This window comes from Acipenser ruthenus, chromosome 16 (genome assembly GCF_902713425.1).
Source record: "Acipenser ruthenus chromosome 16, fAciRut3.2 maternal haplotype, whole genome shotgun sequence".
Taxonomy (NCBI): Eukaryota; Metazoa; Chordata; class Actinopteri; order Acipenseriformes; family Acipenseridae; genus Acipenser; species Acipenser ruthenus.
In genome coordinates, this window is record NC_081204.1 from 21670721 (window position 1) to 21696259 (window position 25539).

At 38.4% G+C, this 25539-nt stretch overlaps 1 protein-coding gene across 2 annotated transcripts in view; it reads right to left on the reverse strand.

Annotated features, from left to right (window-relative positions):
- Positions 1-7909: 7909 nt before the first annotated feature.
- LOC117412061 (neuronal migration protein doublecortin-like) overlaps positions 7910-25539 on the reverse strand; it is a 62160-nt gene continuing 44530 nt past the window's right edge. The window contains exons 4-8 of one of the 2 annotated variants that reach the window (XM_058989042.1): positions 19282-19384; positions 15502-15558; positions 14467-14574; positions 9751-9845; positions 7910-8564 (exon numbers count right to left, since the gene is read on the reverse strand). In XM_058989042.1, coding sequence (XP_058845025.1) covers positions 8508-8564; positions 9751-9845; positions 14467-14574; positions 15502-15558; positions 19282-19384 — 420 coding nt within the window. In that variant the 3' untranslated portion in view covers positions 7910-8507. The remainder of the gene's footprint in view (positions 8565-9750; positions 9846-14466; positions 14575-15501; positions 15559-19281; positions 19385-25539) is intronic. The other variant, XM_058989043.1, reaches the window with a different exon arrangement.

The following is a 25539-nucleotide window of genomic DNA, read 5'->3' on the forward strand; positions in this document are numbered from 1 at the left end:
ACCAGGCCAGGGATGAGAGGCTGCTGCACAATTCCAGCCAACAGTGATGGATGAATTTCCCAGACTGGGAGAAGTCCTTTGTGATTTCATTTAGCCTGGATGTTCAGTATAAAATATGTATTAGCCCTCCTTGGAATTGCCTTCGCTTTCCACAGTATGCTTTTTCTCTCCATCTTACTCTCCAAGCTGCCTTAGAAAATGCATGTTCTTCATCACCCTGGAAATTTAATGGCCCAAGTACCCTTATCTATCTATTCCATTCACTTTTCCAAATCGGGGGTTTATATTTCTATGAGAGGTTCATTGTTATTTTAACTATACTTTGTTCATAACCCTGTTTTTACTTGTTCCTGTATCAATTTGCATGGAAATATTGCTACCCTGTCTCTCTTCCACTTATGCAATATAGTCTGCCAGGAAAGCAGTCCAAGAAAATGTGAATTGATAACCAGTGCATTTTCTTGTTTTATGTGATGTAATGGCTTGACATCTCAGCCCATTGAATTGAACAGAGAGGCCAGGGCTGGATGCAAACCACAAACCATACGGTTCAAAGATGAATTTCTTCCTGTTCAACTAAAGAGCACGCCCTCTAGTGGAAGCATCGTATTATTAAGTCATCAGTCGCTTGGAGGAGATCCATCACAGTGAGACGATCTATCTGGGTTATCTTGCTGTCTGAAGGTTTTATCGTAATAAAAAATAATACAAAGACTTGAAAACATTTCCGGTCCAGGAGTTAAATATCAGCAACCTTTTTAATGGATTGTAGATCATATTTACTTTGTACAGCTACAGCTAAAAGTGTTGCATCACCTAGAATTTTAGGATGTAGACAAAAAGTATATGAACATAATTTAGAGCAATGAAAAATACCAAATAGAACAAATGTGGTATTTCTTTGTATCTGTATTTAAAAGCCTATATTGAAGAAGTTTACCTTTTCTGACGTTCGTGAAAGTGTTCTAGACTGTTGCTTCTTTGTCAAAAGAGTAGAAAAGTTTCAAGAAAATCTAACTTTACTTAATCATTAAACTTTTAATTTTCAATTGGGTAAGTTGATAAAAACAAACACCTCACCCATTCAAAAAAAAAAACAAAAACAAAACATGGGCCAGCATTATTTGTAACCAAATTTAATGGTTTTGATATTACAACACACATGTTGCAAATGTACATTGAATTGAATACAAATCTGAAGTAGAAATGCAAGGTCACACAGATGAAGTGTCTTCTTCATGGGGAGATTGTACACACAGTGGTACTGTGCTGTGCTGCTTACAGAACATACTTACTAATATATTACATTTGTGTGAAGAGACAGGGCATTTATAAAAGTTTCAGTTTTTCCTCTTTAAATTATATTTGTTTTCTTTCAATGAACCCAGAAAGGGAAGGGCATTGACTTTGACTTGTGATATCAGCATCCATCAATTTAAATGGAGTTAAATTGAGGCACAAACTCCCAAACTCTTATCTGTGTCGTTCATCTAGAGTTTGGAAAGCATGCACATTCATCCATGAAAGAAGAACTATCACTCTACTGTGACCACGCCGAGATGAGACATGGACCATGCAATCTGAATTGTTTGGGAAAAAAAGAAGCCTTTTTTGTTAGCAAGCAACAAGTTCCTACCTCTAAAAACCACCTACTGTCTAAGTTACAGAAAACTCGCTAAGCCTATATACCAGAAGTTTTTTTTTCTTGTTTAAAAAGTCAATAATAAAATGTTTTATGTACAAATCGAATGGCACAAAGGCAATGTATAAAATAGCAAATTAGTTTTACACTGATGAGAGCAGAGGCTAAAACATGCACTTATACAATCAAGCAAGAAATGGGCGTCCCAAAGCTGCAATATACTGGACTGGAAAATGGCACTAACTTCACTTTTCCTTTTTTTTAAATTTGCTGAGAAATGTAGTCTCCTTAAACAAACGGAACAGTGTTCAGTTTAGGTGGAAACAGAAAATGTAGGTTAAAAAGAACATCATTATATGTGTATATATTTAACTTTCTACATGAATGTCAAGGTTTGGACTATTACAGTATTCTAGATAATTAACACAAACTGGAAATCTCTTCAATACAAGGGACTGAGAGAACCACATGGACCTTTGTGAATATGGAAATTATTTGCAACCAATGCAAAGATGTATTTATTTTTATTTTTTATTTAGTGCTTACGAAAGGGGAAGGACAGTGACTCAGCAGGCAGGCACCATGAGAGCTCTCTTCACAGAGATAGAGAGAGGACCTCAATCCTGACCTGAGCACCCCCTGTCCTGGGCCATCCTCAAGCAATTGTGCCAAAATGTGCCAAATATGTGTGCTGGCTTTGTGATGTAGATTATATTAATGTCCACTGTCCAAACTCTTGAGACATGAGCTTAATTCAGACCTCCAGGGCATGACAAGTGAGTTAGCCTGCAGCACCACACCCGCGTTCACTTAGTGTACAGGCATTGCTAGGATGCTGTTTTCAGAAGTGGAAATTATTTGCAACTTTAGGACCCTTTGGTATACAACACTGCAGTGACAGTTTCCAAGCCTGCAGTACATATACACAGTTCCAAAATAGCACATACTGGGCATTGGAGGGCCCCTGTGTGTTTAGAAGAATATAGAGTTTTTCATAGAATATTATTTTTGTCAAATACTGTATAGTGAGAAAACTCTCCTGTTAGCTAAAGCTACTGTTCATATAAATTGCTTTTTAATTGTTATTATTTTCCATGACAACAAATGCGAGAATATGAAAGCAATTAGCCGGGTGGTAATTAATCACTTGTGGTACAAAGCAAGAATCACAAAGTATAATTACCAGATAAGGAATGTAGGATACTTACATATTTAAAACAACCCTGTGATACCTTTACTGCATGATTTAAAACCGGTGATCCGCTCGCCAGTGCAATGAACAGGCATTTAATCTGGCTCACCTGGATTTGCATTCATGCAGAGCTAGCAGGGAAATGATCCCTTGCCTTGACAGATTGACCAACAGGGTGCCCGCTTTGTAGGTACCTGCTGAGTCCGCGATCCATACTGTATTTTTATCACAAACATCACAAATTATCATCTTTGCATGCCATATACTGCAGCTTTAGACAAGCAGTCTCAAATGTATCTTTCTTATCAAAATGGTTTCAGTTCTTGATGGCATTTTACTATTCTCATCATGTATCTGTTCTTTCGCACCATACAAGAAGTATAAAGACCTCCACGCACACACACACGTACAACGGGGGCAACGACTTTTTAACTAGTGTTAAAACGTACCTCTAATTATCATTCGGACAGGCTTACATTTTAAAACGGTCTACACGTCAACTCTCATACCCAAATTCTGAAGACTGTGCTTTGCAGGGAATTGTAGCTGAAATCTCAGCTTCATGAACATTGTTTGAAGATCCTTCAGGAAACGTAAAAGCAACGGGATTAAGGGATCAGCCCAATGCTTTATTCATACTGCATTTGTATGCTGTAAAAGATAGTTGAATTCAAGAAGCAGTCAGCGGTACTCAAATAGGAGCAAGGAACCTGGCAAACCATTAGCTGGCAGGTTTTAAATCCCAGATTTTAACCCTTGCGAAATGTTCATCAAGGGTTGCACAGCGTGTTACTTTAGCTTTACCAACATAAGGCCGCTGTTTCACAGTAATGCAATATGATATATTGTTAGTGACACCACTGCCCTTGGCACCCTGCTATCTGACCCCAGCCACACCCACACAGTATTAGAGGATGAATCTCAAGGGATCTGATTTTAAAACAGTGTTGGTTTTCCACCCTTAGTTGAGTACCACTGATCACAGCATTATAATATCCAGATCCTAAATGTTAGCTGGTTAAAAGAAGACATCAAACAGATGTTCATTCTACAAGTGGGTGTAAACACAATGTACGCCAACCCAAAGTCTAATGCAGATTGTAGCAGAGATTTCAGTTTGCAATTATCCATACCTTGTTTATCTTTTTTTTTTTATACATTCAGTGGCGCTGAATCATGAGCTGACAGCCCCCAATTAGCTTACAGTGCAATTAACTCCCTAGACATTCCTTTTATACTGGAGATTATGTTTGGCATTGCAGCAAACGCCATGTTGCCACGGCGATAGGGGCGATAGAAAGACAATGTGCTCATGGTTTGAATAGTAATACCAATCTTATTTTTTCAGCAAATATACTTCACATACCATGGAAATAGCACAGTTAATACTGCCTTTAAGGACCATGACTTAGTATATGAGGAGTGGGGATTTTATTAAATTACCATGGCAACCTACAGGCATTGCTCTCTCCCTCTCTCTCTAAAAAAGATACTGTTCCCTTTTTTAAATGAAAACAGTGGTCAAGGTCATGTATCTTCAAAATTGCGATCTCCATGACAACAGCACGTGGGTTTTAGAAATATAGTAGATATTAAAAACCCTTCTCATTTAACTAGGCAAAAACCACTTTGTTAAAGAGGTTATCAAATGATAGACAAACGTTTTATTATTATTATTATTATTATTATTATTATTATTATTATTATTATTATTATTATTTAATTTAAGGTGGTATTTCAGGTAGAAGGATTAAACAGGATTTTGAAATACAGCTCCCTAGCAAAGCACTAACGAGATAGTACCATAGATCACAGGACCCAGAAAGCGTGATTATCATATTTCATAGTGGCATAGCAGACAATAATAATTACATTGGGAGCAAAGTAACCAGTCATATGAATAAATCAGGTTTCTCTCTAGGTGCACCAACCCTGTTAAAAATCCCAGCAAAGACCAGCACTGGTTTTAAGTATGACCTGTAATGGTTTCTAATTGGTCTTGTTCATTCTAGATCCTGTGTGTGAGTTTTGAATAGTTGTAAAATTATATCTAAACTGGTCAATTTAATGTAGCATGGGTTTGACCACCTTTTTAATTGTTTTCAGCTCTTAAGCAGTTACAGAGTTCAAGTTACTTATAACATTTTATAAGTAACTTGAAATCTGCAACTTGTTAGGAACTGAAAACATTAAAAAAGGTCTAATTAAGTAAATGATCAGTTCAATTAAGGGTCTAGTTAAGTAACTGAGAGCTCAGTTGGAATGCAAACCAGAAGACACATGGGGTCCCCAGGACCAGGGTTGGGAATCACTGCTATAGAGGAATCGAAATATAGTAATGTGATAATCAACCTGACCTGTACTCTGTTTCCATTGAAAAAGGTTTGGGGAGAGATTCCATAACAAAAAAAGGTGCAACTGACAGAATACGACTGCTGTAGCACCCTGGCTTTACCTTGCAGGACACAGCGGGTAAAACACTTCCCTTCCTTACCCAGAACTGCACATTTATAACATCACAAAGAGAGTAGTGAAACAACATTGGTTTCTGGTATCACCAATCCACCTAATAAAACAGTATTAAACAAATCCAAACAGACAACAAATACTGTAGTTAGTCCAAAAGTTCAGACATAAAAACATCTAAAAGCAGTATACAAAACAGAGTGCTCATGATATTTTGTTTGTTTTATATAAAAAGGCACCACTGGAACATTGCTGCTCCGAGCTGCATGGTGCTGCCTGTCTCTCATTAGAACATGACTGTTTTGCTGCTCCTGTAAATAGTTATACAAAGTGTAGAAAAAAACATTATAACAAAAAAAGGTTTCACATAAAAAAAATCAAAAGTTACTGAACCGTGCTGTTAAAAAGTGTGACTCCCCAGAGCTCAAAAAGTAACCCTCTGTGTTAAATCATTCCCAGTGACCTGTGCTTATTATAAAAGGTGTAGTTGATGCTGATTTGTTGTTTGCCTGTTGCTTCAATTACTGGAGGATTTACAGTAATTCTGCTCTATTTTAAAAGCTATGCCCCCGACTGAAGATTCATTTTTTGCAATGAAGTTAAAATTAAGCCTTCCTCATGCTTGCTGTCAACTGCTTTCACGGTTCTTACATTTCAACATTGTTCCTGATGCAAATGAGAGTCTTAAACACCAGCAGGATGATAATCCCAGGCAGATACGGAAAACAATCAAACCAGAGTGATTTCTACCTGTCATTCTAGTCAGAGGGATGGATCTAAATCACACCCATCACTTCAAATCTTCCACAGTCCTGGTGGTATTTTCCCCAGCCTTGGTGATTTATTAAGAAAACAAAACACAGTGGAAGAAGTCTGAGATTTCAGAATATTGTTACAATTATGATATTGATACTATTTCAATTCCAATTCCTATACTTTGAATTATAATTCATTGGTTATTGACGAGTGAGAATGCTGTGGTATTCCTTAATTACCTTTGTGTTGTACTTCCAGGATATACAACAATTCCCAACTAGTTTTTTTTTATTCTTTTGAATAAATAAATAAATATGATATAATAATTCAGCTCTATATTAATCTCAATATATCTAATGGGCATGAGTCTGATTTACTGGGAATCTTTTATTTTTGCACACTCCACATATTGGCATATATAAACAATGTATTTCTGGTAACTTTACATTGTGTCTCTACTTACTGTGTTTTTTTTACATAGTAGTTACTTAGTATATACATATGTATTTACATCATTACAATGCTATTATGCATAGTTACAATGTAATTATTGTGTAAATCTTTTTGCATGATATATGTAAGTACACAATTGTATCGGAAATGGGTTAGGATTAGGGTTATATCATGCAAAAACATTTACACATTAAGTGCATTGTAACTATGCATAATAAAATTGTAATGATGTGTAAGTACACATGTAGTTACTAAGTAACGACTATGTAAATACACTGTAATTAGAAACACTTAATGTAAAGTGTTACTCTATTTTTAAAGTGTGTTTTGATCGTATACAGTTTAAAAAATAATCTGAATAAAAATGGCATATGTTGCATACATGTAACATGCATGTACAGTTGGCTTAGGCATATATTTTAAGTGGTCTCTTTCAGCAACATATATACATTATACTGTGTCTATATATATATATATATATATATATATATATATATATATATGTATGTGTATATATATATATATATATATATATATATATATATATATATATATATATATATATATATATATATATATGCAACTATATCTGCAACATAAATCAAATATATTTGTCATACTGGGCTCATAGACTGTTACAGTATGCTGAAACAGTATAATAACGGGTTAAGGAATTCCAAAACATTATTTAATTTAACTAGACAGGCTTTTTAAAAAGTCTGAATAACTGATTATAAATAAGGACCACAGCACAGCTTCTCCTCTCTCTGCTGTAGGACGAGAGTCGGCAGCCTTAATCAGCAAAGCCAATTTAAAGAGAAATCAAAGCACTGTGGTTTCACTCACTAGCTAGTGGCGACTGTCTTTTTAACAGCACCTTTCACTCGTCATTAAAAACATGGCGTGGCTTTCCTGATTGCTTTGTGAAGACACAACTTGCCCATTCCTAACTATCCCAGCTTTCATCCTCCTGCTGGTTCAGTCTATCTTCTCTCCCTCTCTGTCTCTCTAACTCACTCTCACTCTCACTCTCTCTCTCTCTCTCTCTCTCTCTCTCTCTCTTTCTCATTTGGTACATTCCATTATCTCCAAAACGGAAAGCATAAAATTCAATGAGACAGACTCAAGTATAGCCATTGTTACCGACCTGTGCAGGCATTTAAAAGTTTTTTTTAAGAGTTCTTCAGTGAAATCCCTGCCCTTTTAAATTAAATTCAAGAAATAATAGAGTTGCCAAGATATAGACTATGATCTGTGCCTTCATTAGTTTTAATGTCATACAAGCAAAAATAGGAATATGGTATTGGCAACAAAACTCACCAAGTCAACCTACTACACCTTTTATATGTTTTCTGCCAAGAATTCATTTTTTATTAATTTGGCAAAACACAGGTTTCTTATTTTTAAAAGGACAACTATGAATAATTAAAACAAATAAAAAATAAAAATGGAATGATAATTTTATAATTTTAGTGGAAGTAGCAATTATATTTTATATAGTACTTTCAAAATGAATGTTGTTTTTTTGGGGTTTTTTTTACACATTTGCCTAGTTCAATCTTAATAAAGTTTAAATAACAGTGTGAAATTGAGTGAAGCTCAGATTCCCCTCAGAGCTGAATTAAATGGCATATGAAAGAGTTAGCTGAATCGGCTCAGGGCTCACACAGCACGTATAAAACTGCAGCCGGATCCTGTAAAGAACTCCAATTAATGTGAATGAATTCTCAGCAGCTAATTACTTCACAGGCAGCGCGTTACTGTAGCCAGGCAGTCTCAGTGTGTGACACACAAGGACAAACCACAAAGAAAAATCTGCTTTATACTTCATTTTGGTGTAGTTAAAGCACCACAGAAAATCTGCTTCATACTTCATTTTGGTGTTTTCAAAGTTAAAGCACCACAGAACTCTCTGCGATTAGCAGGACAGATCGGAACTTGACTTTATGTTTTTTTTTTTTTTTTCTTCTGCTTCAGTAGCTTAAGGTCGCTTCTTAATTACATCGAGTCGCCCAGTGAGTCAGAGTCATCCAATGAGAGAGGGAGATACAGGTCCTGTGGAGGGAAAAACAAAACAGCCAATCAGCATGTTTGTACCAGCAAGGTGTAGTAAAGCACAGTAAAAGCACAGTGGTAAAGCAACAGGAAAGCTCACAGATATGTATGGTGAAATTTAAAGTGAAAACATTCTGGCAAGCATTACTTTCCATAAAAAAATGTTATCTGCTACTACACTAGGCTAAATAAATCTGTTTGCAAACCTTACTTTCAGGTAGTGATGCACTTCCTAGAGAGTGAAATGGTCCTCAACCCTTCAACCCTATTTCCTGTCTTTGCCAACCAGCTGTTTCCTCTTTTGATTGACATGCTTTGCAGCCAGTAACATGCTCTTACCCTAACTCAAGTCTGCTGACATGAATTTATTTTTCTCTTTTATCATTTATGTTTTTATTTTGCTATAGCGAATGGAAGTGCATAACAGGTAAGATATAAGGAATTATTTTATAAGATATAACTGCTTTACGTAATTATAGCAAACAAAATCATTACATTTTCACTTCCATTAGCTACATTCATTTCTAATGTGCAGTTTTATAGCATAACAGGGCGGAGGCTGGGTATGAACCGGTGACCCCATGTGCTACAAGCGAGTGTCTTAATCACAATGCAAAAGAGCCGGGCTCGTCTGCATTCGTGGTTATAGAGATTTCAACCTCACCTCATCTCACTGCCTGGGGACAGAATCTGTAACAGCAGTGCAGCACACAGCGTTGCCCGTTACACTAGCAAACACGTCTTTATCTGGAAGTACTTTAGGGTTAAGGAAGTTCTCGGTTTCGCTGCCTTTTTTATATATAGGGCCATATTTTCAAAGCATTTATTCAAGTCTTTAATGAACTTCTAGTTCCTGAAAGATGAAACAGTAATGCACACAACTGAGAAACAAACAACTTGACAGTGCCCAAGAGACCTAACATTTAATTACTAAGCTATTTGATATTAGGTTTGTAAAATCCAGAGTTCACGAAAGACTGGAGCAAACTCTTTGACAATATGGCCCATAATGTTTTAAAGCACAAAGACATTATTGCCATACGTTTCTTTGAAAACTGCACATCTCTACGTGAGACATATATACGACATGGAGATGTAGTACAACAGGTTTGATTCGTGGAATTCTTTAGTTAGGTACAATCCCTTTAAGGGACAAGGCTGAGCTCACGACACTGTCACGCAATACCTTGTGCTTGCGAAGGCTGCCGGGGCTGGTGGGTGTTGAGATGGGAGATTGCTTTGAAATGGGGGTGGACAGCTGGCTGCTGGAGGTGCCATTGGCTGTGGAAAGAGAAAAAGACGAGCCAGTTTGATTATAAAGGAGCTGCCGCCTGCAACGGCAAGGCACAGACAAAGAATACGCAAAGCAGCCTGAGAAGATAAACTCTTCTGGTTTGAAAACCTTTTTGTTGTTGTTCGAGACTCGAGAGCCGTTGTGGCATTTCATTATATCTTCCTTTCAGAGGTAAACACACTGGCTTTGTTCCACTACATTTGTAAGTTGCTAGGAGACTGACGGAGTTTGTTTACAACACAAGGTGGTGTGATCCAGTGCCTGCCAGCCTCTGTCTGGTCTGTTGTACAAACGTCACGATGTGACCAGCGTGTCTGTACCAATCTGAAGTCAGAACCCCTCCCCCCACCCTTCCAAAAAAAAAACGTTTATTTCAACAAACAATACATTGCCAAAAGCACACGTTTAGTTTCTTTTTAAATTTAAACTGTTCTAAAGCCAGGACATTGACCATGTGTCGTGTTGAATAAACATCCACTTAACGGCAGTTTATTTTACTGTACAATGGAATGTCTCTAGCCTGAGAAAAGGACTGGCCCGACTATACAGAATCATAAGGTTATGTTCAGTCTATCTTCACACAGAGAGTGACTGACAGAGCAATCTGAACCGTGAGCTTGAGGGAGTCGACTGTAGTCTTATATATGAGGTTGAGCAATAAATCAAGAGGCAGGGAAGTGTGACCCTTTATTGTGGTAGGATACAAATAATAGGAGCCAAGAAACATCATCAGTGTTGTGAGACAACGGCAGAAATGTTAGTCAACTTGACATATGTTCAAAGGTGTTTACTCCTTCATTTAATTTTTTAGGAAAGCAAAAATCATTTGACAAAACTGGAACCAAACATATAATATAAACCAAGGTCTCTTATGCATTTATAGTCTGGAGTAAACGCTTTGAAAATGCTGATCAATAATACTTTCTTTGAAGGTCTGATTGAGTGTTTCAAATCCGTGGGTGATTTCCTCAGGAACATTTGTGCTTCCAGGAGCATCTACACATAAATCTGATCCTGACTTTAACTCACAGTTTTACCCCCAAATCTTTAACTCAATCCTAACCTCAAAGTCACCATCAGATAGCAAAATTGTTACTCCCCTCAGCGTGATCAAAAATATTATTCTCTATTCAAAGTGTGGCTGCTCCCTAAGCATTCAGGCCTGGACGAGTGGAGGAGGTAGGTGAGTGTTTCCTTGTGCCATGTGCCACTCGTAACAGAACTGTGTGGAGGCTCAGAGCAGGATGAATGGTCTTTTTAATACCTTCCTCCCCGATATCTATTGTGGGCTCTTTATTTAATCCCAGAAACGCTGGCATAAGCACATTATATGGAATGGATGTACACTGGCCGTATTCAGACTAAAGTAGAGCCAGTGTGAGCTTGAAGAAAAGATCATCTCAATAAAGCTCAGCCAAAGCTGGCCATCGTCTCCATGAGCTAAGTTAAGCCGGCCAGACACTGCCAACTGTTGGCTGTCTGAAATCACTTTACCTATTTATGTTAACGGTTTAGACAGCCGCGAAATGGAATCAAATGGTCCTCGACATGTATTTTGTAATATATAAAAGCTGCATCTCAATATGAAGGCACTCAATATGAGTCATTCTTGAGAACAGACTGAGTAGGATGAATAGGAAACAGATGGTCCTGGGCAAATATAATAATTATGCGAAGAACAGTATAATTGTAACTTTGTACAAGCATGGAAATTGCAAAACTACCAAGCAAATTTCTCAGAACCAAAACAATCCATTCCAAGAATGAAAGAACCCGGGTTCATGCGCTGGAAGATTGTTAGGTTAGGAAAAAAACAAACAAAAAATACCACTGGAGCTCACTCCTAAACTCCTAGTGTGTTCTCTCAGTGACACTTTTTTGTCTGCGGTCCTGCATCTTTACAGAAGTAGAAATGATGAACCCTCAATAACACGCAGTGACAGTAGCGCAGTCCCGTGGAAATAGGCCAGGTGGCAATGCACTGGCACCCGGTATCCAGATGCCAAGTACAGCTGCTGTCTTTAAAATCGACCCCTTCACTACATTATTGAAAGAGCCTTGGGAGCCAGACTGGAGTTCCTCAATTGGAAGTGACTGGATATAAAGGTCTTTTATCTCCAGTGCTGCCACAATGGAGCTCAACATGACAGGTTGACACCAGACTACTCTGCTTATCAAATCACAGGCCTTGAGTGCCAGATTCAGTTAGACTAGGGGGGTTGAAATACATTTTAAATGCTCAGCACTCTGATTTGAATTAACAGCCTCTTCCGGATGCATTCTTCTCTAAGTAGGGCTAATCTGGTCTGCATGGCTGGTGCCTGCAGTGCTCAAGGTGACTTTTGGTGGGCACCCAAACACGACACCTCTCAGAAGAACAGATTTGTTTTTCTCTTGTGTGATATTATTCAAGGTTAACTGTGTAAACCACACGCGCACGCTCTCAGAATTGATAAAGCATTACAACTGCTAAAGAGAGTACAATGTTTTGAGAGCTGGGCCCAATATAAGGAGGACTCCACAATAAAAGAGGCAGGCACAAGCACAGAGAGTGGTTTCAATGGGATTTAATTGAATATTTCATTTCTTGTGTTCTTCTTCCTGTGTATATCATTCCTGCATATCATTTTCCGTTTCAGTCATCACATTCTGGTGACTTTTCAGGAGTTTAAAGCACCTCTATTGAGGCCACAACAGAGCTCTCAGAAACATGATGTGATGACCCAGTTTGAGACATACATTAAGTGCCTATCTCTTGACCCCGTCTCTTGGTTTCTTTGCTTCAGGGTAACGCCACTGGAATGGAGACAGACTCCTGTGGGGGAAATCTCAGGCAATGCAGACAGACACTTCTGGATCAGCAATGTGTGAATCAGGAACGGCTCCACACACACGCACACACACACATACGTGCAGCCGGGGTTATACTGCATTACACCCACTGTGAGGGCTTGCTACAGTGAACATACTGTAATTGATCTGATTTGCATTGGCTTTGCATCGCCCCTCCATCAGCTTGCGATAGTCAGATTATCCACACCAGCAGTTTAATGCACATTGATCAGATCTGCCTTGTGACTTCATTAGTATTAGCAGATTTATGTTTTTAGTCCATCCCAGATATTTGTACTGTGTTTAAACCAGGGCACCCCATGCTTCTCCTAGGTTTAAACTATGAACTATAAACACGGTCAGCCCAGGCGTCCCTTGGTTAACAATTTCAAGACCATGCTTGGTATACGGCACCACAGACTAGCGCAACAAATCTGTTTTCACTGTCAAATCATGGGGTTACCAGTCATTACTAGGCTTAAAAAGCTTAAATGTCATCCTACACAGAATATACAGTATATCCCTGCAGAACCTAGGTGCTGTCCAAAGGAAGTTACCTAAGGCAGTGGTGTGTCCCCTCCCGCTGACACACATTGAAATGTTAGAACTTAACTTTATATTTTAATAGGTGTTTGTTTTCCGGATTTAATGTAAATCATGTATTTTTCCTAGATTTAACAACAAAAAGTCTAGATTCAGCTAAATAAATAAATGTTAACAAACACATTCTTAAGTTTTCAAAATTGTACTCTCAGATATAATTTATATATGTTGAAAACACCTATCATAAATTCAACATTTAAAATCAGTCTATAAATCTTTCTTTTAAACTCGACGAGTCAACATTTAGCTGACACGTTAAAGCTGGGTTTCTAACAAATAAATCAGTGAATTTAAATATTTTTTTCACACTTGGCAATTTAACATTTACCTAAAAGATAAATCTGAAAAAAATGTTCACAAAATAAATATTTATTTTGCCAGCTAAATCTGAAGCTAAATGAGCCCCCGCCCATTGAAGCGTTTGATTAGGCATTGTGTGCTGCAGAGCTGCCCTTACACTCCGACAGCCAATCTCTCTGCTTCCCTGCCTCCTCTGCATACTACAATGCCAAAAAATGCACACATTTCAAAGCTTTTAAGAATGTGTATGTTAAAATGTACGTATTAAGCTAAACCTTGTTTTGGTTAAATCTAGGACAAAATACACAACTTACATTAAATCCGGGAAAAACACTACTGTTTATTGCTTTTGTTAACATGGAAGCTGCCATTTTGGCTCGGTTCATTGCAGTTTCACTGACACACTCGCCACTTCAAACATAATTTCTCCGGTTCCACAAGTCCTAGAGTGATGGGCAACGGCTCCTTTGAAAGGTAATAACTTGGACTAATTAGCTGTCATTTATGTATTTATTTATAAAATAATACTTTTTAATTTTTACAGAACTGTCTATTTAGTCATAGTCGCGTCCCACACTTTGCGCACCACTGACCTAAGGAGTGCCCAATATGAGAACAGACTGTATGCAGAACGGACTGTGAATTAATAATTCTTTCCAGGAAATATTGGAGGCAGGATAATTAATTCAAATGGCAGTTATACAAAAACTATCTATGACCTTTGGAGATTGTAGACTGCAGATGGAACTGGCGGTAGGTACAGCAGGTATTGGAATTAGATGAGATGAGATTTTACAGACTGGTTGCGTGGTGCAGATGGAAACGTGGCACATGGCAGTTACACACAGTGCAGTTCTGTATGAAGAGTCTTACTGGATTCAGCTGGAGACTTGCTGCGTCGTGTGGGTCCAGGACTCTTAGCTGAGCTTCTCTGGGAGGATGGGCCTCCTTTCGAAGTGCTTCCTTTCATCACTCGGCATTCTGTGAACACAGACCCCACACCCCAGTTACAAAGACTACAGAGACAGGGTGACTGGGACAGCCAAGAAACATCAACTTGGACAAACTGAACGACACACACAAACACGAGAGCTCGCAGACACATGAAACCCTGCCTATCACTGGACACTACCTTATTATCTAGAGAACCAGGTTTCTGAATTTCTACAGAAACAGAATTACTCAGACCTACCAAAGTTTTTAGAAACTGGGATGGATTGTGATGTTGGGGGTTGCTAAATATATTAAGGAGCAGTTCTTCTCACAGAATGTATCTAATTTCTTGGAATGACTGTGGTGTCGGACATATCTTGCCTATTTAACCCCAATCAGACCCTTACTTACTAAACTGTGTTGTTTTGCCTGCTAATTGAAACAAACTAGGTAAACCATTTTAAAAAGCAACACCTCCCACCAATGAAGTTGTACCTCTCATGTCATTATCAATGCAGAGATTTGTCTCCAAAAATAGGCTTCTGCTACAGTGATTGCCAAGGCTGGTGCTGCATTGAGTGCCGTCTCTAGCTCCACAAACCAGGTCAGAGGATGTAACAGAGCGAAATATGAGTCAGACTCAGTTATTTATATAATGCTACCATTTAGGGAAATCTGTTTCACAGCCCAGAGTGCCAAGGGGTTTTCATGACGTTAAAATCAGGGACAACAGAAATCTGCACGCAGAAATCCATCCTATCAGATTTTGGTTTTATTCCTTCTTTCCGTACAGTAATCTACAAATCTATGTAGGTCAGTGTTGCTGTTTTATGTGCAAGTTAGGTAGTATTACAGAATTAGGAAGGAGGGGGCAGATTTTAGCAATCATTAAAAGCTACTAGAACCCATGCCTTCCACTGCTTCCCAAGCAGATTTCTGCAGATTGTACCTCAATGTTCACAGATTTCTACTGACCTTGGTTATAACCCCCCTGGGGTGTTTTGGGTTTGGTTCCCCCCGGGGAAAAGTGTGCTGAAAGAAAGGAACCAAATGATTATCCAATATGTTCTTCTTGCCACCTCTTATTTTCTTCCCAGCAAATGATACAGCTTAATTTAGGTCAGGCCGACAAACATGTTGGCTAATATCACGTAATCAGTCTCATACATAAAGTTTGTTAACTTGACTTCCTTATAGTTTTGATGGGTCGCCTACAGAATAGGGCGTCTTTTTATTATTAATACGTTAGGTTAGAAACTAGAAACTACCCAGTTGAATTACTTCACTGCGGTTTCTTACAAGTTTCATGCCGTGTTTTAATGGATGATATATTGTCAATTGACACTGTTCAGGTAAACAGGTGTCTTCAAATTCTTTACTGTGAGCTTTGATGCTGACACACTTCTGTGGTATGGCTACCACCTGCTGAGGACCTTAGGGCTGGATGACTCACCCTTCAGGTTAAATAAACGTTAACATGAAACAAGAGACTTGTGGTTTTGAGGTGCCCCTGTCAGAATATAAAAAGTGCAGATGTGTCAGTTCGGATTTCACGCTAGCATGGACCTCTCTGTGGTAACAAATCAAACCCCTATGGAGAACCGTCGCGGCTAGCGGTGACGCACCAAACGCCCAGCCCCATGTGTCCCTCATCCTGCGTTTCAGCAATGTAGGACTTATGAACCATGGGGGGACTGACAACACTGGGAGCTAAAGCAAACACAGCAACGGGAACAGTGTGTCTGTGTCCCCAAACCCAGCCTGGAGGATAAATCAATTGCATTTTCAACAAGCCCATTATACAGAGAAGTACCAAATGTCCCACTTTGATCTGTATTCGGGGTTTATTTAGGGACAGGGTCGATGGTGCTATTGTGGTTAAACAAAAGAACAGACAAGCTTAATCCAGACCTGGGCTTTATTGTTATGGATTGTAACATGTTATTTTCGATTGAGGTTTTCAAGTAGACAGGCATGGCGGACAGGTACACATGCAGTGTTAATGAACGCGTGGGATTGGTGTGAATGTATGTAAGTCATGGGCTCATAGTACAGCAGAGGCCTTCCATGAAAAGTATCCAGATAGGCCAAAGCCAAGTCAAAAGCATGCTTCAATACTGTACAACAGGTTCCTGTCCAACATGTGTACATGTAGACCATTTTTCATATGATGTGTTTTGGTTTTCTCATTGTAGTCCATGAATTATGTGCTTATAACCCTATTATGTGTTTATAACCCCATTAAGTGCTTATAACCCTATGCAGTGTGGAGTAGTGGTTAGGGCTCTGGACTCTTGACCGGAGGGTCGTGGGTTCAATCCCAGGTGGGGGACACTGCTGCTGTACCCTTGAGCAAGGTACTTTACCTAGATTGCTCCAGTAAAAACCCAACTGTATAAATGGGTAATTGTATGTAAAAAATAATGTGATATCTATATAATGTATAATGTGATATCTTGTAACAATTGTAAGTTGCTCTGGATAAGGGCGTCTGCTGAGAAATAAATAATAATATATACATCGTCCTATATCTAAGACATATGAGACAGCAGTGTAAAGCATTGCTTATTAGGTTTTGAAATAATACCAATGTCATTTTCTTACGGTTTAATTTCCCTGTTGTATATCTATTGACTGATTTTTAACATGGAACTGAACTTCATAAAATAGCTAATTAAATATATTAATTAAATCATTTATGCCAGTCAAAAAAACAAGTGTCGTCGACAGATCGTTACTAGGTTCTCCAGTCTAACACAGTCATGTGCTGCTAGCTTTAGTGTCGGAGTTCACCCGAGGCTGAATTGAAACCCAGACAGCCGTGTGAGAGTCGCGTCCCACAATCTGCTGCAGAGTTCAGAGTCAGGTCAGGTGGTGTGAGGGAAACACTGACAGCAAGCCAACATCTTTCACTCCAAACCTCCCTCGGGCTGCAAACAGAGAATTGCCTCTGACAATCTCCAGAATTGTAATGTGCTCATTATTTCATGGACTTTAGAACAACACACAACGGTTGAGAGGCATTCAGTGCTGTAGCTGTCTTTCTCTGTATCTAATACGCCTGTCTAGGGACGCGTGTTCACGCTCTACGGGCAAGCACTTTATATTGTCCGCATAATTATTAGATCAATGCTAAAATAATATATCATATCAATTATTAATGGAATGATTGCGATTGTTTTTCATATTATGGTTGAATTACTTTATTTAAAAGTAACATGGCGTTCAATTATTTTAATCATTGTTGTATTTGTCTGGTACCCTTTTAGCAACACGTATTTCTGGAATGGTTAAACAAACACTGTTTTATTTTAAAAGGAAAAGATGTCTTCTGCAGAATGTTTGGTACAGTACTGTCAGAAAACCTTATTTACACTTTACGGATTTATTAAAACCAGCCTCTATGTCAAAAATGACAACTGACAATATTTATATTACAAGTCAAATCATGCAGTCACACCTTAATCGATAGGCTAGAACAGTTTCATGTTTGTCAATCTACTTTATTCATAAAAACAGACTGAAAAAAAAAAACATTAAAGCTTTGTGAATAGAGCCTGACATGGAAAAAATAAATCCAAATGAATTCGCCTGACCAGGACCTCTGGCAGTACTGGTATCTATTTAATCCTTTCACACAGTTCTACAGTGTTATTATAGCAGAGAAGAAGTGCTAGGAACTCATATATTACATTTGGCATGGAATAAATTAATGTGGCTTTGATTTTCCTGTGATGGGATATCATCAGTGTCAATGCCAAATGCGATTTACTGTATAACACATGTTCAGCTTGTTAGGACTAGGAGCTGGTAAGAGAACTGCATTTAAATGCAAAGTTGGAAGATAGGATACTGAACATACAATCCATATCAATGGAGACTCCGCTGGAATTCGGACAAGCTAAGGGATACTGTAATAGAGGGGGATATAAAAATCAGCCAGCCTGACTGAGGGAGACACTCCTTCAGCTTGTCTGGTAGTGGCTTTGGAGCCAGTAGTTTGGTATCCTGAGCAAGATGAGTAGTTGACCACACACATTTGGTTTTAGAAGTGGGATGGCTAACACAAGACTGCAGGATCTAATGCATATTGGTTATTGTTTTGTACAAGGTAACACTGTTACTGCAGATTACCAATGTGGATTATTTGTCTTGCAACAGTATATCACGGACCACAACACAAATCATCTGATATTTAAATTGCTCAGAAGAACGAGTTCATGAAAGCAAGATGCACAGATGGTATGTTAAGACAGGACCTTTGACAGGACATCAACAGAAACTGAATTCTAAAGTGTAATGAAAATCACTGAGGTTGTGTTTAGTTTCTATGGTTCTACAGGACTTTATGATGGCCTCACATGAGCAAAAGTTACCAAAAATATAATTCATTTGATTTATCCTTGTTAAAGTTTACCTAGGCATTTCCAGAATTGTAGAATGCCATTATTTTAATTAATTAAATTCATAATTTTGAGCTTATAGTATAGCCTCTTAAATTCTGCACCTACAGTATATATGTGAACACCATACTGCCTTCTTGTGAAGGAAAGGATTGTCCAATAGTTCTTGCAATATATTTGACATTGTTTAGTAAAAGTAGACTAGGAAGATTTAGCTTAACAACTGCATAGTCAGCTGAATAATAAATATATCTGCATAAAAACAGATAATCTGAAATGTGGCAGATCTCAACACAGCTGCCCTTTAACCTCATGTTCATCCTGATGGATAGAGTCTGGTTTTCTGACTCACCGTTCTCGTCCAGGGAAAAGTCATCTTGGGCATAACGAAACTTTTCTGGCCCACATGCAATAAAGACATCATCATCCCCGAAGAAGTCTTGAAGGCATGTCACCTGAAACAAAGATGAAGGCAAATGAATATACTATAAAATACAATAAAACCTCATGGAACATCTCCGACAGTGAGGTTCAGAGAAGAGCAGCTATTATTCCCTCTAAAGCTAACGCGACTCCAAGGAGCCTAAGCAATCCAGTACAAAATGTACACTTCTGATGAAAGCATGCTGTTCTACAGTGCTTAGTCATTATAATACACTGTAGCTTAGGGAATTGTTCCACTTTATAGTGGAGGAAATACTGCTTTGTAACTAGGAGTTTATGTGTGCCGGATCGCACACCAGATCCCAGATCCGGTATATTTCTGTATATAGTTTGCAAATGTTCAATAATAACTCTATATGCATAATGTGTACATCAAAAATAACGCTTTCCTGTTCCATGAATTGAATGACAAAAGTGTTATGTAACAATGTGTTTTTTAGGATGCGCCATCTATGAGTAAGACAATTAAAATTTGTATTACAACTGCCAAAAACTAGCGCTCTTAACAACAGTGTCGTTGATCCTGTTCATCAGACTAGTCGGCCGTCACTGGCATTGTTCAAACCCGAAACTGTTGTTAAAACAGAGCTGTGCAGTTACTGACGCCAACAAGAAGGCAAGTGACCCACAAGTACTTGAAGCACATGTGGAAGCTGCTGTAAATCAAGGTCAGTACATTAGGTCTAGAAATAAAATCCTCTTAATCATAACTTCCGATACCTTTCTGCTTACAAAGTAACCCCTGCTTGTAGCAATTTCCAAGACATAAATATTCTTCTTATTATTATTATTCACATGCTGAAATTCTTACTGTTGTCTATATACTGCACACATACTCCCATGCTCCAAAAGCAGCTTATCACACGTACGGAAACTAATTCCACAGTATTAGTAGGAATACAATCCTCATAAAGTGGGTAATGTGTTCATCCAATCTAGTCTGCTAAAACATGTAATCCACTATGCCACCGGTTGCTAACAGACATGGACCAGCTTGACAGGATCCTCTGTGCTGCACCGCTGTGAATCTTAGTGATGCAGGTCTCTGCATTTCCTGGACTAACACGTTCTGGAACCTACAATCTCACAGTGCTTGAAGGATGTGTGTAGGGATGCAGCAGTGTGGAGTAGTGGTTAGGGCTCTGGACTCTTGACCAGAGGGTTGTGGGTTCAATCCCCAGTGGGGGACACTGCTGTTGTACCCTTGAGCAAGGTACTTTACCTAGATTGCTCCAGTAAAAACCCAACTGTATAAATGGGTAATTGTATGTAAAAAAATAAATAAATAATGGGATATCTGTAAAATGTGAAACAATGTATAATGTGATATCTTGTAACAATTGTAAGTCACCCTGGACAAGGGCGTCTGCTAAGAAATAAATAATAATAATAATAATGTGTGTTCTGCCAGGCAGCAGGGCACCGGTGTTCTAGGAGGCTGTGTGGTCCAGTGGTTAAAAGAAAAGGGACTTGTTAGTAGGAGGTCCCCGGTTCAAATCCCACCTCAGTCACTGACTCATTGTGTGATCCTGAGCAAGTCACTTAACCTCCTTGTGCTCCGTCTTTCGGTTGAGACGTAGTTGTAAGTGACTCTGCAGCTGACGCATAGTTCACACAGCCTAGTCTCTATAAGTCGCCTTGGATAAAGGCGTCTGCTAAATAAACAAATAATAAACAACAGAGTCGAGTATAGCACTACTTTACAGTCACTTAATCCAGTCTCTCCCATCCTGACAGCTGCCTCATTGTTTCTATATGAATGGGCACTATAAATAGAGAGATACACAGCCTCAGTGCAGTGTGTCAGCCTGATCCCTTTTCAATCAAGCTTTGGTTAGGGTGCAGTTCATAACACAACTACTATGCGACTAATGTTTCTAATCAATGTGCAAGTCTCTTTTGAAACCTAGTGCACCCAAATAGGGCTGTACTGTACCTCTATAAGACCAGTACCAAAGGCACAACATCTATTTCATCTATGCTTTTATGATCACTGGAACTGGCATTTTACTTTTTCACATGTTTTTGGGCTGCATAACCCTGGGTTCCAATTCTCTATGCTATAACAAACAGTCAAAATGTTAAAGACTCCAGCAGGTTAAGGTGAAAGCCTAATAAAGTAACTTCATAGGGGGGAAGTAGACTGAGTGATAGACGTACTAACCAGTTACAAACGAGTCGGAAGTCTAGGGTAAAATGTACAAAACAAGCGCAATGCTGTTAGCAACTTTTTAGGGAATGTTTTGTAGCAGCAGTTTTTCTTTGCAGTTCACCCTTAGATGAATATGTAATTATGGGCATTTTTGCATAATTAAGGTGTATTAAAGCTGCTGGTAACATTTACAATTGCATCAATTTGAAAGCATGTTTTAAACAGTTGCAATTGTTGCTGGCATTCCCAGTCCACTTTTTCTTGTGCGTTGGCACTTGTGCTCAATGCATTTTTGAAGCGAACACCCAAGTACCTATTTTCCCTAAAAGCAGGGTGTACTTACAAGCCCTGAAAACAAATTTCTATGACATTTCTGGTTTCCCCAACATGTTGGGAGCAATAGACTGCACACATGTGCTGCTAACCCCTCCAGCTCATTCTGAACATCTGTATAGGAATAGGAAACATACCTATTCTATTAATGTGCAGGTGGTTTGTAATTGTGCACAATTTAGCACTGCACCACTGACTAACTTAAATAAAAACTGACAGTATACATCTGGCTTATAGGCTATTCATGATAATACGAATTAGTGGTATAATGCAAAATTTGTTGCTGGTCCCTTGAAATTTGTATTAATGATAATTGACTGTCCTCCTGTAAGTATCATAACTTGTCAATGCAGCACCATGATCTATTTTGTGTTAATTGTCTAGAATACTAAATAGGCCAAGTTAAAAATAATAATAATAATAATAATAATAATAATAATAATAATAATAATAATAATAATAAAACACTAAAATCATTTACTTTCAATTTAAAATAATTTTTTATTTACATTGTACAACAATTTTTTTTATTTTGTGTTAGGTATTCATTAGATTTTACTACTGTACTGTATACTGAATAGACGTACTGTACAGATTTGTATTTTTTTCATAATGTAATGTTTAGCCTACCCAAAACACATTTTATGCAATGATTTATACATTTAAAATACACTGAGCACTATAAATGTATGTGTGTACCTGATTTTATTGTATTTTTAAAAACCTGGCACCTCTTAATTTTGGACAAACATATCCGGTTTAGCGAGGGGCTACCGTATGATTATGAGAAGCTTTTTGATAGAAACACATTTTTTATTTGGGGGTGAAGGTGGGGGCCCCACTATAGAATCTGATGGGATTAAACTGCCTTTCATTTTTAATTATCAGAAAAAAATGAAGCATGACTCGCAATGCTAGAGATCTCCCGAAGATGACAAATATTTAAATTAGTATATTGTGGCGCGCTTTCTTTATTAACATATTTTTTCTTAGTACAGACGACAAAATGTATACTTTGCAAATTGTTGCATCACAAATGCAAATTGCGGTATGTTTGCGCTGCGACTGGCCCATTTTATTACATCTACCCCTGAGAGTTATAATTGGAATATACAAGATCCAATCAAAATGCAAATAACTATTAAAATTGATGTTTTTCTTTTTTAATTTATATTCATATGTTCTACAACAAATTGTGCAATTTGTTTCCAATATTTAATTTCAGGTCAGATGTGACATACTATTAAACAAAACCATAAATATTATAAACAAAATAAATACAACTAAAATCCTATTGATAAAATGAATAAGTAACAAGTCAATACTATTTACAAGTCCCTAAATGAAATGTCGTAGTTGTTTATTTCTTGCTCTGTAACTTTATTGAATGCTATTTTAAATACCTTCAATAATCTACCCCTTTATGTTCTATTGAAAAACTGTCAAGCTGATCAATGACCATTTAACTAAGTAACCTCTGAAATGAGCATGCATTTTCATTCCAGGTTCTGCTTCCCTTTTCAAACTCAATTTCGGTGTGTGTGCAGAATGTCAGTGAGTCTGTCCATTCACATGCCAGTCGGTGTGCAGACTCTTTACAATTCCTCCTGCTGAGCTGCTTTGATTTATTAAACCACCCCAGCTCCTGCGCTTCCTCATCCACAGGAATGGGATGAAAATGCAGATCACCCAGGCCTTTTTTGTTGTTCTAAGAAATTTAATATTTACCCACCCTCAGATCTGCCTCTAAGCATCTATTTCAGATGCAAATCCAGCCTTGCTTGGCCCCCGGCCAGGGAACATACTGCAGATGTGTTTACAAAGTCCCAAAGCATTGCCAACTTGGACAGGTGGAAACAAGTAACTGTGGAGACTTTTGTGATGCTTTTGTCCTTATAAAAAGTTGATCTTAGTAAAAGCAGAGTATAATGTAGCACAGTGAAGGCATTGCAAAGCAAAAAGCCCAGATAGGTACAGTACAGCCTATTCAAAAACCATGGGAAATGCAGGGCAAACTGCAAAATTACAGTGCAAATGTACTGTGCTAAACTTACTTAAGAGAATCAGATTTTGTAGTCACTCATTAGGTAGTGCTACTGAATAAGATGCATGGTGTATAACACCACAGTCTTGCATTGTCAGACCATGGAGTTTCAGAACATAGCTGTACATCACAATCAGTGCTATTCCGTGACGCTGATCCAGGAGTTAATCCGGATTCCAATTCTATATGCTTATTTCAATGCATACCAGAACCAGTTTCACATTTGTGTTGAGGATTGTCACTGACATGACCCACTGAGTCAAAAATCCATGATAACTGAAAAGGTGCGATACAATCTAAATCGTCAGCTTCATGCCCGCCACAATACTGTACGTTTCATCAAGCATAGAGAATTGCAACCCAGGTGCTAACCTGGGCTGACCATTTGAATAGTTCATCGTTTAACCCTAACTTTGTTCTAGCTACTGGAACACATCAGAGCTTTGATACAACACCGTTCTTCTGCAATCAGCCTCCACCCCCATTAGTCCCTTGCAGGGTACTCAATCAATGCCAGCTTTTAAAATTAGCATTTAATACCCCAGATCACATCATGCAGCTTGTCCCTGGGGTTTGCCACAAATAAATACATGCATATTCAAATTCTGAGCCGCGGTAAAGCATCAGAAGTGAACATTCTGACAGCTTGGAATGCTTTGCAATTTAGCGGAATTGTCATCAAAGCAGCCCCTTGAGTTCAATTTGCATGAGTGACGTCTGAGAGTCAAGGTATGTCACCCTTGGTGCTCACGTGGGAATATGTATTTGGGTAATTGTAAAAAATCATGTGATGTCTTGTAACAATTGTAAGTCGCCCTGGATAAGGGCGTCAGCTAAGAAATAAATAATAATAATAATAATAATAATGTATTTCTGCAGTGTAAGACACCTTCATTTATATTCTATTGAAACAAAAGCATGTGGAAGTGATTCCTGCGTACACAAATATTACAAAATACACCAGCAGCAGATGGGAGGAGAAAAGAAAAGCCTCTTTAAGGTTTAAAAATGCAGTGCAAAGCCTATGCTCTGCACAGGCTATATAAACACAGCAGTGTGACCTAATTTGAAGCTCAAAACTGGCTGTGTCTGCATGAGTTGTCTGTCCTGCCTGAGTGTGTTTGAGGACGGGGAGATGAGGCACTGAAGCAGGGATGCTGGGATGCTAAAACCAAAGGACCCACATTTGCACCCCTTCCTCAGCCCAGACCTGGACTCTCCCTGCCTGCCGTTCAGTCCTGCGCTCCTCTCAAACAGACACGCGGTTCTGGGAATTGTACTGAATCGCGTAGTGTTTGTTGTGTGATGTGGAATTGTGTAGTGCTGGCTCTGTGTCCACTAACTATATTGAGAATGACATCCCCCCAAAAACGTCAAACTTCAAACCCAAGCCTCCAGAGGTGTGGCCACTGCAGTAACAACAGACTTCTTATTAAAACGTCTGTCTAACTTTATAAAGCACTGTAATAGTTCCTTACTAGTACTGTTATACTAATGAGGATAATTAGAGAGGAAAAAATAACCTTGATAATAGTCACTTTATTAGGCATTCTTCTTTAGCTTAGAACAACGACACTCAATGCTTTGTGCTAGTTCCAAGGTTTCCTCAGCAACCCTAGTGCTTCAGCCGTTCACAG